This window comes from Etheostoma cragini, chromosome 23 (assembly GCF_013103735.1).
Source record: "Etheostoma cragini isolate CJK2018 chromosome 23, CSU_Ecrag_1.0, whole genome shotgun sequence".
Taxonomy (NCBI): domain Eukaryota; kingdom Metazoa; phylum Chordata; class Actinopteri; order Perciformes; family Percidae; genus Etheostoma; species Etheostoma cragini.
In genome coordinates this window covers 2,943,481-2,961,173 of record NC_048429.1, presented here as the reverse complement: position 1 = coordinate 2,961,173, position 17,693 = coordinate 2,943,481, and the positions used below count along the sequence as shown (strand labels likewise).

The 17,693-nt window shown below is 39.2% G+C and overlaps 1 protein-coding gene across 3 annotated transcripts in view; it reads right to left on the bottom strand.

Annotated features, from left to right (window-relative positions):
- prkcq (protein kinase C, theta) overlaps positions 1-17,292 on the bottom strand; it is a 20,779-nt gene extending 3,487 nt beyond the window's left edge. Inside the window, exons 1-11 of one of the 3 annotated variants that reach the window (XM_034863868.1) lie at positions 17,210-17,292; positions 11,272-11,643; positions 5,189-5,388; positions 3,917-3,977; positions 2,327-2,507; positions 2,204-2,235; positions 2,020-2,105; positions 1,418-1,547; positions 888-997; positions 419-575; positions 150-316 (exon numbers count right to left, since the gene is read on the bottom strand). In XM_034863868.1, coding sequence (XP_034719759.1) covers positions 150-316; positions 419-575; positions 888-997; positions 1,418-1,547; positions 2,020-2,105; positions 2,204-2,235; positions 2,327-2,507; positions 3,917-3,977; positions 5,189-5,388; positions 11,272-11,389 — 1,242 coding nt within the window. In that variant the 5' untranslated portion in view covers positions 11,390-11,643; positions 17,210-17,292. Of the gene's footprint in view, positions 1-149; positions 317-418; positions 576-887; positions 998-1,417; positions 1,548-2,019; positions 2,106-2,203; positions 2,236-2,326; positions 2,508-3,916; positions 3,978-5,188; positions 5,389-11,271; positions 11,644-11,944; positions 12,066-17,209 lie in introns of those variants that run through there. The other 2 variants (XM_034863870.1, XM_034863869.1) reach the window with 2 other exon arrangements.
- Between the last annotated feature and the right edge of the window lie 401 nt (positions 17,293-17,693).

The window sequence follows — 17,693 nt, the reverse complement described above, 5'->3', positions numbered from 1 at the left end:
AAAGAATGTTGAAATACTCAGCATGTATTCTCATTTTTTGCAGGAACACTTTTGCTACATTCAATTTTCCCTTTGCTCTTTACTTATGTGGAGATCTAACATATTTGGGCCTTTTTGTGCTTTTCTTCTTTAAATTAGATCTCCTGTACCTTGCCAAAGCTGCCTTTCCCAAGCATCTTGTGCAGGACAAAGTCATCGATGGTGAATTTGGGTTGGTGCTCCTTCCTGGGAACAGCGTACAGAGGCTCTTCGGTCAGCGCCTCAGTGATCGACCTGCCGATGTCGGTCGGTCCGTCCCATGACACACCCTGATAGTCTTCAGGTCAGGAAGCAGGAATGGGAAACAAATGCATGATAATAAAAGAAACTATTGAGAAGAAATGGCTTGATGAGAGTGGAGACTTCAGAGGTTGTGTACCTTTGTTTGCAGGTGTAGCTGTGGCTGGGACACCCGTTACTAACCCAGACGGAGCTCGGACCACGCCCGGCTGGCCAACACCTACTGGGCCTTCTCGACCAATGATTTCACTTTCTCTGGTACTTCTGGCCTGACAAAAGGTAGGACCAGCATCGGCCTGAATTTCATTTAGTTGACAATTTAAAAGTCAAACACTTTAGTGGAAAAGCCTCTTAAAAACACATTCACACCATTTTGAGACACACTCAGCACAAGGAAACAGAAGACCTTAACAGCCGACCTTAAAACCCTCTTAACGTTTAATGCATGAACAGTACATGCCATACTTCAGTGAAAATAACTATTAATTATATAAATTATTTTAGGTGTCTTAGCAGCTTCTGGGCAGGTTTACGGAGGTGGGAGTTGATGGGAAAAAAACTCCTCAAAATGTACACAGTTAAACATTTTGAGGATTGGTTTGTCTGACCTGCTGTTTACACTCGATCATAGCCAGAGCTTCAGCCATCAGTTTTTGGTTGACCCCACAGAGGTTGGCTACTTTCTTCTGGCATTTATGATGGACGTTCATGCTACATTCTGCACAGAAAACACTGCATTACCACCATGTTTTACATATGCAAACAACAGTTTTGTATCCATCTCCACATATTTCACACAATGTGTAAGGCAACAATGCTTTGCAAAGGGGGCATTAAAGCTATAGTGTGTAGTTTCTTTCGCTCCATGAGGAATTCTATGAGAACAAAACTGTCGGCGCGTCAACGTGATACAAGCATTACGTGACCGCGCAGTTGAACACAGCAACATACAGAAACAACATTTGTGAACTTATGCTTTATGGAAAGTTTATTTAAGGCTTGCTGCATTGAAGTAGTGTCGTCGCTTCCACGTTAACTTTAAGACTGTGTACAAGATGTACCACCAACCCTACAAGTCCAGTTTATAACCCAACAAGATGCATAAAACCACAGAAATCATAAAACTCCCGCCTCTCACCCTCACATTTGAGCCCCTGCTTGGCAAGCCCCCACAGCAGAGTACCGCAGTGTTCACAGAAAGTGGGACTTTTGTAGTTGTAGACCTTAAACCTGTGGGGCATGTCGATCTTGAAGCGCTCCTTGTGGATCTGAAGCACACATAACATCAAACAGCTTATCATGGAGGCCCTAGTACATGTTAAGCCTTGCAAACAGGCCTGCCTGATATTGGGACAGAAACGAACAAGGCCAAAAGCAGTAGCAGAAACACTTCCTGTATTCAACAGTGGGTGGCAGATCTGTCCTTTTATAATGCATTACAACATGAGGTTTTGCCTTCTCTTTTGGTTTCATGCATATGAACTCAGCAGGCATGCGGCTGATGAGAAAGTGAAACAAAAGCAAGATTAAAGCAGCAAATGAGATGAGACAAGAATGTCTGGTGTAATGATACCTCTGCATCAGGTGACTACTTGATTTGAAAGCAGTATAACCACAAGTTTACGAATCCCTTACACATACTGTATCAGCAGATTCAACAGTGACTGCTCAGACGTAATGGAGCGCTTTTGTAAAGCTGCACAATGAGTGACTGGAAATCAGTGTGAGGCAGATACTTACCATTGTTTCTTTGCTGTTAATGGCTGAACCCGTGCATTTAGCGATTACTTTGTCTATACATTTTTTGTGAATGGCTGCGTTGCACTCTAAAAGACACAAATGTAACCAAGTTAGACACAGGGCAGAGATGTAAAACAGGCATCATTCAAACTTCCAGAAGGTCAGTGGAAAACCTAAAACTCACGTCTGCACTGGTAACCCTGCTTGTTAAGACCCCTGTGATGGATAAAAACGGATTAAAATGACTAATGTGATAATGCAGAAAATGGTCATTTGGTAGTCTGTGAAATCCCAGTTTGTTGTTTACCAGACAAACTCCTTGCAGACGGAGCAGAAGGTCGGTTGAGGGAAGAACGTGGCGCTGAACTCGTGACATTTGACAACGTGGACTTTAGCCTGTTTGATGGCACCTCGCCTCTGATGGAGGGCAAACAGACCCTCCCTCTCTGGTTCGGACTCTGGGTCTCCCTCAGTCTGACCTGCAGCGTCTGAAACGCATCATACAACCTTTTACTTAAAGAAAGAACCATGAAAAAACACCAGCCAGGAAGCCAGAAAGATGTCACACCTCGTTTTCACACCTTTTGTGGATCAAGAAGTGTTTCTACGTCGTTTTGTCATTTTCATTTTGTCTGTATCAGCTCATATGGAGGAGTCTGTTGCAACCCCACTTGTGGTCTAATTGTTGCAGTTTAACATAAAGACTTTGTCAAGTGCATCCTTAGTACTTTTGTACTAAGCACCTTCACCAAAATGTTGTACTGTTCCTTTAAAAAACTACAGCAAAATAAAACAGCGGTAATGTCTGTTTTGAAAGGAGTCTGTGTCCTGCTGAATCAGTCGGTTAGACCACAGGAAGACAATTTATTATGTGTTTGTATGTAGTTCAGGAGGAAGTTCCACAGATAAAATTGTCACAGTGCACCAGACTCCATGCCACCTGTTCTGAGCAGCGATTTCCTATTTGTTGTTTCTATATATAGAAACATGTGATGGCTTCTTCCTTTATGTTCTCAGTGACTTCTCAGGCCTTGGCGTGGTGTTAATGTCAGGAAAGCACCAGTGAAAGGGATCCAACACCAAGCGCACACACATCCACAAGGACCGGCTGTGGGCAGAGACCCAAAGCTCTTATTTTTAGCTTGAGAAAATGTAATTAGGCTGGGAGGATTTTGGCTCATTAAAACACACAAGAGTGCCAGGGATGCAAAGTTTTGAAGGACTAATACAGACAATTTGGATTGATGGTCAGTATTTTATCATCACATTCCTTATATGTATACAGTATTGATCACATTCCCTATATGTATACAGTATTGGTTGTTTTAAAACTAAAAATTTAAAATATTCCCTCAAAAATCACCGAACTGTCACAGTTCACAAAGCAAAAAGTACAGTGTTAAAGGTTTTGCTGTTCTCTACCATGACTTGTTATAATAGTGATTCAGCATACTAACTGTGTGTTTTTACATTAAAAAAATTGCATTTTGTCTGACATTTTAAAATGTCAGACTTTTGCCAAAGAATATTGTATGGTGCACAGTAAATTATTCACTTCCTTGTTTGGATTAAATCAAATTGTTTCTGTTGGCAACAATAATTTGTCTTAAATAAATAAAAAAAACATATGCAAATGATTTCTGTGACCACAACAGTGCTAAGCATTTAAGAATGAATAATGATGAAAATGTTTCCTTTTTGAGTAGACTTTACAACCTTGTACCTAACTATCTCTTATTTTTACTTTCAGTTTTACAGATTTAGTTTTGGGCATTTCATTTGGTCATAGTCAGTGAAGGACTTTTTTCATTTGATGGCAAAACCCAATGTGTTTCACTATGATCTAGTTGTTGATGGAGGAGGAGCAGGTGGAGTTACATTGGTTTGAACCACTCACCACTCTTCTCCAGATAGTATTTGGCCTCCATCAGCAGGCGGCCCTGTGGCTTCAGTTCCAGCTGAGACAAAAAAGAAAAACAGAAACAAGAGATATAATTTACAAAAAAATAAATGTATGCGAAAAAACCCACTGAGATTGAAAGGGAAGGATGTGGATTCAAAATCTACCCAAATATATTTGATTTGATTCAGTTGGCATGAAGCCTCTGGTGCAACCTAAAGCGAAGTCTTTCCAGGGAAAGTGATGATCCCGTCCACAAGAAGAGAACGGTCTAATTTCCTACTAGGTAGAGGTAACTTGAAGAAGAACTAAGTAATTGGCATGAGCAGTAGTGGCCTCCGTAACATGGATATAATCTCGATGTAACTCAGGCTAAAGTGCGATGATAAATATGACAAGATGTAAAACTGAACTGTGTGGAGGTCTCGGCCCTCTTTCTCAAAATATGTATTTTTGTCCTTATGGAAAAATACAAATACACCCCACAAGTCTTTATTTTAACATGTAAATAAAGCATTCTGCTGTACTACGGGATGGAAACAGAGGGAGATGCATATATGATGCATGTACAGTTTTTATTTTTAATTAAAGATATTATGGCTAACCTTTGACAAAAGGTTGAAGAAACATTATTGCTTTATAATTAATAATAACAATATAATTAATAATTCCTGCAAATAATTTTCATTCAAACGAACAAATTTCACTCAGAAGGCAATAGGTTTGGTTTTCTGACAACTACTTTCATGACTTGTTTTGTTGTCTAAATATTTACGGATTATTGATTTTGATATATCAGATGTGGATTTCTGGTTTTGTCATCTCATGACACAACAAGCTTTGTTTTCTCTTGATCGCAATGTCATTACTTTATTGTGCTTAGATAAAAACACAAGACTTTTGGAATACAGTGGCGTGAAGATTCTGTAAAACAAGGCTGTCTGACCTTCTGAAAATGAACAGAAAAAAATCCAAGACAATAAAATGCCATCGAAGATACAGTACAGACGTTTTCCACTGCAGATTTTGACAGGCCGTCGCAGGAGAAGCACAGGTGTAGATATTCACTTATGTTATTAATGAAACCTGTTGTTATATTCCTGCTATTACTAGCTAATATATTTCCAGGGGAAAATGCTTGTTGGTTTGATTTGTTTAATGACTATAAGGAGGATTGCCACTTTAAACATTTGCTCCTTGGAAGTAGCCAAACAGCTGGTCCGAGAGCACAAACACCCGCCAACCCGTGGCTCCTCCCACTGCACTAACCCAGATCTCCAGCTTGCCGTTCTCCTTCTTGCATCGCGTTGCCAGCGAGTCCAGAGCCACCGTGGCCTCAGACTTCAGCTCTGCCGTGCGGTCCTTCACCATCACGTGCATGATGCGACCACGGTGGACGTGGGCATCAAATGTGGTGCTCCATGGCGGGTACATGGTGGGTTTCTTCTGCTTGTGCACTTGGCCCTTTTCTGGAATAAATAAAAAGCAATAAAGAGAAAAGACACTTCTTTATTGGCAGGCTATTTACTCCGACCCTTTGTTAGCAACAGACAGGAAATAAGATAAAAACAAAAGCTACACGTTTACTTCAATACCTTGAAATCCTGCATGTCAGCAAATGATATATCTTATTGTTCCTGGCATGTAGAAGCTGTGACAAGATGCAGTTAAAACATTTTCCCGACAGACACTGACAGAATGAGTGCATGGAAAAAAACTGACACACAATGCAAGACTCAAAAAGATAACAAAAGGACTTTAAATGATGAAAAATATGTGAAGGAAATTCCCAAACAGTTCCAGTAGTTGTTTTCTGTCTTGTTTTTGTTTTTTTAGGGCTTCTCCTTTTTTGGGGGTGCTTTCCCCTTTTTATTTGCTAGTAACAGTAAATAGACAGGATAGGGGGAAGAGAAATACACGCAGCAATGGGCCGTATAGCCCGGGCCGCTGCAAAGGACTCAGCCTACATGGGGTGCACACTACGGTTTTTTTCTTTATTAGATAGTACAGACGGATAGAAGAAGGGAGAGGGACGCAAAAAGCTTCCAACCGGGTCTGCTGAAAAGGACTCCGTCTAAATAGGGTGCACACTCTACTAGGTGAGCTAGAGGTCGCCCCCAGTTACTGACATAATTTAATCCTGCAAACCTTTGACAATAAAAACATCATCCTGCTGCCAGAATTACTTGAAAACCATAGAGACCTTAAAGGGATCTTTCACCATTGGAAATTGGTGCCTTCTAGGCTGAGAAAAGCCAGAAAATGTGTTTTTGGCTCATGTGGATGAAAGACACCAAATCACAGGATGCACTTGCTTCGCTGCTCAAAGAGTCCACTCCCAAGTCACGCCTACCGTTTACTGTCATAGACAGACAGTGAGTCATTCAACTCTGGTTTGTTTTATTGTCATTTCAACCATATGCACAAAACGTTTCACTGTGGCTCAAGTGGTGTTACACATTTATAATATATAAAAACATTAAATAAAAACTCTTTCTTACAAAACAGGCTACATTTAGTGCACACACATTATTTTTCAGCAATGCAATGGTAGCATTAGCGCTTGTAGTGATGTAAACTGAGTATAAACACAGCCGTGATTTTTTTGTGGAACGTAGAACGGTCTTCATAGAAACAGTCACAGTTTGCGCCATTCTCTCCTTTGGTGAGGTGTCAGACATGGCCAAAAACGTGCTGGTGCTAACCTCTAACAGGACTTACAGTAACTGTACATGTTGATACATACATGTACAGTTACTCATCCACTATATTGAGGAACTGACATCTGAATGCGCTGCGGAGAAATCCCTGCATCATTGCAGCCAGTTAGCATTCCTGTAAAAGCTTTTTTTTCAGGCTTCTGATTGGCCAACATTTAGTTCTCTTTGCGTGACTGGCCAACATGGCTGTAGGGTTAGGGTTATATTACCGCATGTTGGTTCAGCCTGCTCTTGACAATGCTTTAACGTATTTTTGTGTTTTCATCAGGACTGTTTTTTAGTTTTTTTTAAAACAGTGTTTGTGAGGACGGGAACTGTTTTGGAAAACAATGGAGGGAAAAGCACCATTTACAAAAATACGTGTGCATGTGTGGACTAAACATAAGTAATGCCTTGTTAAAAGCTTTCTGATTAGGAAGCTATTAAGCATTCTTAAAGATGAAAATAGGAATTAAATGAGTTCTAAAAGATTTATGTCTTCAGGCTGAGAGTCACAGGGTAAGAAAGCATTGAGAAACCATTGCTGGGATTTGTTGATAATAACAAAAGTATAGATTATCCCCAGCCTTATACTTTAAGGATTTCATTTTCATTTAACATGGCAGAGGGAGAAGATTTCCTGCTAGTGAGGAAAACCGACACCAGGAATGAATCTGTGAAAGAAGGATGAATGTATAATGTTTCACTCTCAGGGGATTGGATGCTCTTCTACAGTCCCAACTATCATTTTAAAGAGGGAAATCTGTGACTTCTTTACATCAAAACTATAGTACTGTTATGTGCCAGTGTTGTTGGATGTTATTACTTTACCGTTCTATTCTCCTCTGTTGCCATGGTTAGCACATTAATTTGCATTGGATGTTTGATTTAGCGTCTGAACATTTCACCACCTGGCCAAAAGACCTTTTTACGATTATAGTCTCTCAGCGTTGAGAGATTTCCAATCGCACATGGATAGGAAAAATAAAAACACTCCTAGAATTTTTATAATTGACATCTGCTGATGTTTCTCCGCAGTAACATCCCGTTTATCCACTTACATAACAGCCACATGCCATGCTGCTGCCTCAACAATAAAGCCCACTAAGCTTTTACTCTCAAAGTGATCTGCGGCCTTCCCCATCATCCGCTCATCGTCGGTCTGTCCACCGGCTCTGCCAGCTGCTGTCTGTGCTGATTAAAGCAACCAAAGAGGAAAATATGTCTGTTTCTCCCCAGACACATGAGCTACACCAGACCCGTGGGGAGAGACGTGACATGTTTTGGTGTCAGCCAGTACTCACTCAGTTCCTGTTATTCTGTGAAAATCTACCAAGGTGGCATTTACACTTAAGGTGTTCTCATTCCTCCGCTGCTTCGAGTCTATTTTCTTCTTTTTATGCACTGTAGGTGTATTATCAAAGACTTGAAATTGGTGTGTGTTTGAGTTGTTAAATTCAAAGTTATTCCATCTTCCTTTCATACCAACTTGGGTATAAACACACCACAGCTGGATCTATTAGCAGCGTTTGAGCCCAGAAGCCTTGACTCTGCGTGCCAGTTTGCCTTAGTTTGAACAGGATTCTAAAAGTGGAAGTTAACCGAGAATGGCCTGCTGTGTCACTACGGCGACAAGCTGTCAAACAAGTTTTCCATTACCACGGGGGATATACTGTATCTCAGATTAGAGAAACAAAAAAAGGAAACTGCTAAGAAGTTACACAAGCAATTACAGAAGAACAGTGCTTATTTACAGGTTACTATAGTAGTGTTATTATAATTAGCTACAGGGCCACATTAACAATGGAATTCCTGTCACGTTTTTTCTTACAGTCAACCAATTCAATGAAAAGACACAAACCAACATTAAATCTAAATATTCAAGTGTGTGTGTGTGTGTGTGTGTGTGTGTGTGTGTGTGTGTGTGTGTGTGTGTGTGTGTGTGTGTGTGTGTGAGAGTGTGTGCAAAGCCTGATTAATCTTCATTCTCTGTGCCATAGGGTTCCCTCGTTGCCCCCTAACTGTTAAAAACACATCAATGAGCCACGCTGTTGCACTGGGTAGCATGTTCCTTCATTTCCATGCACACACACACTGTAGTTTATTTTGACTCAATCCCACACACACCGTCCTGCTGCCACAAATACGCACTAAAGCACCATATGCGGATTAGTCCTCTTCTGAAAGCAGTCCGGAAAAAATCTACTATTTACTTCTGCTTGAGTTTTTTTTTTTTTATATATTACAGTGGCAGTCTACAGTAACAGTTTTAGGAAATGACTGACACTTTTCTAAAAATGAGAGCAGTTATGTGAGCTGTTTTTTAAAGAATTACGTCTTTAGGAGGAACCAATGGACTTGGTTATAGAAGTCAGAAGGCATTGAAAGACATTTTCATCATAGTTTTTTGGTCTTTTCATGGGACTTGTTAATGATAACACATAATATTACTAGCCTTACTCTTTAAGGAAAGAGTTAATGAACAAGCTTGTGGTACTATAGTGCTGCTACAGAGGTACATTTAGCATAAAAAGGTATCCCTTATTAAAAACATAAGCTGAGGCTTGTTGTAGTGAAATACTACTGCTATATTTGACACCTACAGTACATTTATAAATGGCATGTTACACTTATGGTTTTTGGCCAATCATGAAGCTTACTTCATATTTGAAAACAGAAGGAGGGCCATTTAATGTTGCAGTTCGGTACACCATTGGGGTTAGCTGAGTCTAAAAAAATACTATAAGTGCCTAAACACTCAACTTTATAGAGGACTTTAAAAGAAAAGCCGTTCATTGAAGCTTTCCAGTACTTTTATGTGAAGATGAAATCAGCTGCAGTGAGCCAAAGTGCCTGATGGGAGCTTTTTTTTTTTTTTTTTTGGCCAGTTTCTCATAATCCGCTCTTAATTTCACAAACTCAGCGCAGTGCCAGTAAACGTGTCCTCCAAAAACAGTGACTCAAGTGGTGGAATGTAACTAAGTTAATTTACTCAAGTACTGTACTTAAATTGAGCTTTGAAGTACTTGTACTTTTTATTTTACTTCATTTTATGCAACTTCATACTTCTACTGGACTACATTTTGAAAGGCAAATATTGTACTTTTTATTCCACCTAAATTTATTTGAGCTATAGATACTACTTTGCAGATTAAGATATGTACAAAATATAAATAACTTAATTAGTATTATAAGATAAGCTACTCAGCAATATACAGTTATTCAATAAAAGTAATTAAAATTACCCCCACCTTTACCAGTAAAGTGTTAATGCATCACTAATTATAATTCAGTAAAATCCTGTTAAAATGTGCCTTAAAATGCATTTAAATATTGTTCATGTTTAAAAATATACAGTATGCCATGGCAGTTTAAATGTAAACACATCAAATGAGCTGCTCTATCGATATATGAGTGTTGTCTCCTGCCGGTGTTTTCTTGTTCAAGTCAGTGCCAGGCATCAAAAAAGATTATCTGAGGTAAAGTGATATGAAACTAAAAGACATCGTCCCTCCAGTGAGTCAGTGTAGTGTATATGAAATGCACATGGCCTCTCTCTGCAGCTTCGTATAGGACCAGTCTTGTGGTTTCACAGAGGAAAAGAAACATCAGAGCCCTCCTCTTTCCTCTCAGTGACACGCTGTTTTTAGCTCTATCCTGCACTCATATTCACCAGCGGATAAAGATAGCCGAATGCAGAACCAGGATATCTGCTTTGTGTCTGTTTCTCAAAATTCTGACATTTGAACATGAATCAGCAACTGCAATGACGATCTCAGAAATGAAGGATATGTATGGACCTTCCCGCATATACAGTGCTACCTTTATCTGTCATTGAATTTGTCTAACTATATACAACTATATTGAGCCTGCCATACTATACCTCAGCTCTCCTAGAGTTACAGTATATATACTTAGCCTTAGTCATCCTATAAGCTACTTTAACTATCCGATTCAAAAATAAGTATAATCTATGAGTATCCTGTTATACTTTACTCTTACTAAATTTTACATTGTAATCTGTAGTCTAAAGATAAAGATACTACTTCTACATTTCTATATTTATTCCAACCGCCCACTGTGGTTGCTTTACTGAACATAAAATGCATCACTTCCTGAGTGGCAGAGGATTTAATATTTTTCTCCGAAAAGAGCCAGAACAAATGGTGCTTACAGGAGCCAATCTCAATGCTCAAAATAGTTGCAGAAAATTTTTCTGTCAACTGACTGATTTATCGACAAAGCGCTTTAGCTGTAAATGCTTTAGGCTAGACTATTTTTAGGTTAAAGTCTTCCCTTAGACAGCCAGAGGGCTACTGTATTGATCAGTTCCACTATAAGAATCTAGGTAATCCATTATCAGCACATTACAACTCATTCTCAATAGAAGGTCCATAAATGCTGAGATATTGGTCTAACTCTGTTCTTAAACAATTGGTAAACAAACCAATTAGTCTAAGACTGAAAATAAATATATATTCCAAATATTCTCTGGTTTCCAGCTTCTCAAATGTGAGCATTTGCTGTTTGTTTTTTAGTTTTATACCATTGTAAAGCAAATAGCTTGGGCATCCTAAACTCGGGAAAACAATTATTTTCTAGCATTTTAAAGACCAAATCACAAGAACCACTGTTTAAACTACAGTCACTAACCGGTGTCAATGGCCTCCTTCATGTAAACAGCACAGTACGGGTTCAGCACCTCCTCGTGGTAAGCCAGACCTGGATCCATCTCAAAGCTAGAGAACCCAATCCGTAGGAACGGAGACATGGCTGCAGGTTTTTATTCTCTGACCTCCACGCAAATATCCAAACAATCTCCAGGAAACCTTTGCGGTGATGCCGTCTTAGCAAACCAGCTTCAAGAGATAAGATTTCTCAGATTTTGGGCGACTGCTTCGGTGTCGCTGTCAACCACCTTTGCTCCACCGCAGCACACGTCGACTGTCCCTTTTCCTCCAGAGGAAAGATAAGTCTGGCAGAGGGGGAGGTTAGTTGTTTTCCGCTCTTGACGCTTTAAACGACCTGTGAGACGAAGAAAAGAGAGAGAGATATTTCATCACCCTTGACACCGTAACCACAAGAGCTGGCTGTGAGCAAGTTTCCCTGCAAAACTGTCTCACTGTCTTTTCCAGCTGGCTGTCAAAGAAGGGTTTTAAACTAAATCAGCAACCAAACATCTCCTCACATGGAGACCCAAAACAAATCTAATCAACAATGTCTGTTCTGTGGGGACAGGAAATGTTTGTTTGCACCTAAAAGCCCAAAGCAAGACAACACACCAGCCCTTTTAACCTGAATGCAGATAAAATAAAACCACCCATACCTTCAGGACCTGAAAACAGCAGCTGTCACACTCGGCAGAACCTTTGAGCATCTATATACAGTAAAATCTAAATAATAATCTCAAATCTCTACAGTAACCACTTGTGTTGCCTCTACTGTGGCTGGCAAAGGGCTCGACTTGGTGACGGTCAATGTGATATATGAGGTGTGTGTGTGTGTGTGTGTGTGTGCGTCGGTGAGGAGGCTAGGAGGTGACTATTAATAGAGCTGAAATACTAAACGCAGATCAGGAATATGCGGCAGCATGCCCCTGAGTCCCTAATACTTGTCGTCATCGTCAGAAGCAGCAAGTCACCTTCTTCTTGTAAACGTCACTGAACCTGAGTCAGGGGTGTCATGTGAAAGAATAGACAGATATAAAGTACAGTAGGTAGAGGTTGTGCCAACAATAAACATCTTAACATGGAGTATTTAAAATATGCAGTTTTTCCTGGGTAGTCAATAGCTGCACTGATCAAGATTTTTTATATTGACAATAGATCAAATGACTGTGTACTATAAGAAAGGTTGCTCATAAAGACGAACCAACAGAGAAGTATCTCAAAGTGGAAATATATATTTAGGAGATTGCAGTGATGGACTAATCAGTCCTGGACTTTTGAGACCCAGACCAGCCAACCAAAATCGGGGGAACACCAACCATCCCTGCACTCCCCTTTAACACATATGTACTGTACATACCAGCAGGGTTCAACATTGGTAGAATGGTAGATATGCTTGACGCACCAGCCAAAACAAAAAGTTACAAAAGTTTTAACATTCACTTGCCATTTGGATTGTGGACAAAAAGTTAATTTTGAACCCTGCATTCCAATCGCTAATACTCTCACTTAGCTGGGTGGTAAGTAGGAGATTATGATACAAAAAGGCTGGCTCCTCATGGCAAGATGCCTAAAGGTTGAAGGTGGAGCGTGCTAAGTGCCTTAGCTTGCTAAAGCTGCATTTATTATTTATTTAACATTAGCTTACTAACAGCTTACTTGTCCTCGCTGGTAGACAAAGGGTTTGACATAATTAAATCTCGTGTTTTTTAGCTAGCTACCAGGACTTTGTGGTGTTGTTTGCGCCACAGGTGGGGGGCGGGATTTAAAAGCGCTCTGTCACCAGCAGACAAAAATATGATGGCATAAAACAAAAAGTTAACCACCCATTCATTGACTACTTACAATTAAAAAATATTTATCCAAAACATTTGTTGGTCTTTTTGTTTGTTTTATTATTTAAGCTTTTGCCAGAGCAGCTGTATCACATTTTGTTTTCATATTTCCAGCTGTGAGAATCTCTTTCCTATCTGTTGTGTGTTGCACCACATAAAAAAAAAAAATCAAGCGGTTTAACCGTGCATGCAAGCATGGTGAAGTATAGTTAATTTTGTCTTTATTTCAGAAGTAATGTCCTAAATATTTGTCACCAAATCACTAAGAGTAACCATGTATGGTAGGAAACTGAGACACAGCTGTAGACTGTTATAGAGACTTTGTCTGAACACCAATATGTCCCATTTAATTGAAGCTGATCATATCAACTAATGACTCAACTTAATTAGTGCAAGGTATGAATACCTAGTACTTTTCTAGTACTGCTCTTAATTTATACCAGCCTTTTTGAATTATAATACCTTGTTTTCCTGCACATATACTCACAGACTGATATTGATCCTGATATTGAAATTCTCTCAGCCACACACACTCAAACATTGGAAATGTGCAGAGCTGCAGCCTCCTGTACAGTTTGAATCTGTTCATTGCACAGAAGAAGTACAACTTCCGGTACCTAAGGTGCCACGATGTAACCACACTTCCTGTCTTTCGGGCGGTTTTTCTATTTCATTTTGAAGCTTCACAGGTGGGGCTGCAGCAAACACCAAATATAAAAACAACACAAAACACTTCACTAAATGTTGAGAAGGGGGAACAGCCAAAAGCTGAAAGTATGTGTAGGTTGATGCATAGTAATGAACTAATTAGAAACCAGTAGCTTACAAAATATGTACTCAATGTAAAAGAGTAGTACATTGATTAGAATCATCCTTCCTGATTATCCTAATGTATTTAAGATTTGATTTTAAACTTGATTTTCCGGTACGTATTTTTTGACACTTGAGAATTCACAAACATAATTGAAGAGTTTCCTGTGTGTTTTCTTTAAAGAGCTATTTCACTGCTGTGTTTACAATGTGCCTGGTGCAACAAACCATTGTCAGTGTCAAGAAACATTAATAACTTTGCTTTAGTTTAGTTTTTTAGGTCATGTGTATTGTTGCTCCCTGTATTAAACAAAGCAGTAATTTTGCTTCAAGGAACACAGAGGTGCTGGTCTACCGCTGCCTTGATTGGTTAGTTTGAGTAATTGTGTGACTTTGGTGTTTTAAAGGGTTAGTTCAGATTCACCAAAGTCACACAATAACACAAACTAACTAATCGACCAAGGCAGCGGTAGACCAGAAACTACCGTGTTCCATGAGATAAAATTACTGTTTTTGTCAAAGGAGTCTGGTGACTGTGAAGAGCACTTAGATAACAGTTCCCCGTCTTCAACGTAACGTGGTAAAAATATTCCAAATATAGTGTACACTTAAACTGATATAGATTGTTCTGGGTATCTAAAATCCATGTAGCTGCTGTCCACGTCCACAGCAGTACATTGCTGAGCGTCCATGTCTGTGCTCCTGCCTGCTTCTTCAAACTGGGGCCATTTACTGTAGCTAACACACTGACTATGGAGAAGTAGCTCAAACAACACCACTTCCAAAGACTCAAACTATCCCTTTTTAAGTGCTTGATAAATACTTGTTTTGGCTGTTAAGGTTTCATGCACATATGGCACAGATTTGAAGCGGAGGGCCAATGTGATGGTCTGATGTGAAGTTTACATTATTTGATGTAATAAACAATGTAAAGTTAAGTTATATACCTGAGGAAAAGACACCAAAATACTGTTTAGCTTTTGAGCTAATGTGATGTAAAGTACGTAAAGTCTGGAGCCTGTGGTGAGGTCCTAATGGGATTACACCATCCACTGTATGCCCTCTTTCTTCCTCATGAAGTAACTGTCCTCTTATTATAAGAGGATTTAGACAGTACCAACCCAGAGGTCATTGTTAAAACAAGCTGCTGTTCTTTATTTTGTGAAACAGCAGCTCAAAAGTAGTAAATCGGCTGCAAATGCAGTCTATTGTGCTTTTTGGAACATAATTACATAAACACAGGATTTTTTAAATTAGATTTAAGGTTTTATTGTAGTGCACCCGCTTTGTTGTTTAATATTTAGGTGTGAGGAACGGGAGCCGTCAAATCGCCTTGGTCTCTTGTGGCTGGTGTTTATCTTTTTCAGTAAACGCATCAGAAAGAATAAACAGACTTTTATTATATTGTGCACTTTTATGTGTGCAGGCATCCCGTTGTCATCTGAGGTGGTAGATTCACTTCACTGCAACCACCCATGGATGTTCAAATGCCACCCCCACCTATCCCCAAGCTCACAGATCGAGATACAGGGAAGGTCCAGTGAGACCTTTTACAAAGCTTTCATGAGCGAAGGAAAAGTCAAACAAGCCTCCCACCTGAGACTCTCTGTGCCCCCTACATCAAAGTGTGTGTGCGTGCGTGCGTGCGTGCAGGCGTGCGTGCGTGCGTGCGTGCGTGCGTGCGTGTGTGTGTGTGTGTGAGTGTGAGTGAAAAAGCTATTCAATTACTTCAGCTGCACCCATACCCGTGTGTTTTAAAGTTTTTTTGAACTAGCCAAGAGGGAGCGGGGGGTATTAACAGTCAATCATTGTGTCAGACAGAAGCCTTTGACTATAGCTACCACTTTGACTATAGCTCAGATGCTCCAAGTGTCACTGAAGGGGTCACTCATTCAAATTTTAGAACTAGTAGACACAACTGATGTGACCCAGTCGGCAGCCTTCATTAATGAATGATCTTGCCAGTTAAACTGCATCAAAAAGGCACAGATTTAGGGTATTTCTTACAATTAAATGAGGCCTTGAATGAAATATTAAGTTCTGTTACTGCAGTTTTTCCACTCAAAACATGCAGCTAAAATTAACTACATCTCCTGAAGTACTTGTATGTTGTGTTAACCGTCTAATTCACAACTATTGAGAGTGAAATATTGCAATGTTTACTATACTACATTCATATTACAGCTATAGTTACTAGTCACTTTGCATCCACATAACACAAATGATCAGTTTACAAAATATTTCTTTTAATCAACTACACTTTTGTTCCTTCAAAACAGCAACAACATTAAATGCTGCTTACATGCTAGGTTTATTTGCAAGGCTGGAATGTTACATCTACTGAAGTAGTACTTGCACGTCATTATAATGTACTTTACTAGAATATTTCCACACTTATGTACAGTATTTGACAGCATTTTACAAGTTATTTTACACAGTCAGATTTTACACAGATACCTAACCATGTTGTAATACATAATACATTATTATTGATTTAACTGTCAAAATGTAAGAGCTTCTAACATGCTAGGTTTATTTGCATGATTGGAATGTAACTAATAAAATGTACTCGAATACTATATTTTTGTTCAATTTTGGTATAAATTGGAAATACCTGTACTTATGCTTCACTGTAGTTAATAGGGAAATATTTCACTTTTTACTCCACTACATTACATTTAGTTGTTACTTTGCATATTTTAGGGTTCATTATGCTGCACATTAAATACTTTAAGTTGCATGTAGCTGGTATTACCTTCATTAGTAAAGTAAGATTGTGCAGGACCTTTACCTGTGGGTGTTGGCATGCTGGTAGTTTTACTTAAATATATCTGAATATGTTATCTTTCACAGAGACTGTAGAATAGTAACGAATAAAAACAGAGAATATAACAATGCACAATTTAAGAACACTATTAATACCAATGGTTACCTTTCATTATGAATGCTGCGTCTTTTACTGGTCAAATCAGTGATTTTCAAGCCACTTCTACTTTACTAAATTTAGCCAAACGGGCTAATAACAACCTTGCACTCTAAGTTTCAAAGTTAAAGAAAGCAGTGACATAGCGACCACTTAGCATATGAAAAGGCTAACAACCTTGCGGCTGCGTGTGTTGTTTTTAAGTTCTTAATACAGTGTGAAAGATATGAAATGTATGCTGTAGCCTATTGTACGACATCCAAACTCAGCAGGTCGTTAATTCGGCACACAGCAAGAGTAGTTCAGTTAAAATAAGTTAAAACTTCGTGAAAACATTGAAAAACAGTCGTACTAACCTGTAAATAACAACTGAAGTTTAGTGTTGGCAGACTGACGCTGCTCTCCATCCGAGCACTTGTCTGACAGACCGGAGGGAGCAGAGACGGCACATTTACGTTGATATCATGAGGCGTTCAGGACTATTGGAATATTATCCATTCTTGGAACCTTTTGGTGTGGTTTTGTGCAGTTGCGTTTTTTCTTTTATTATGTGGTTACAATTTCCGAGGAGAGTGTAAACGCAACATTGACCTATCCACACACATACAAAGTGAAACTTATGAAACAACTAAACAAGAAGTAAGACTTGTAGGACACAATCAGTGAGCTTAGATGAGGCAAAATCATAACTTAAGTGTTTTTAAGTGCAAGTGTTTGCATTGAAGCAACTCCCATGTGATTTGTTGATTAGATAATTGCATTAATGAGAAATTGAACAGGTGTTCATAATAATCCTTTAGGTGAGTGTGTATATATATATATATATATATATATATATAT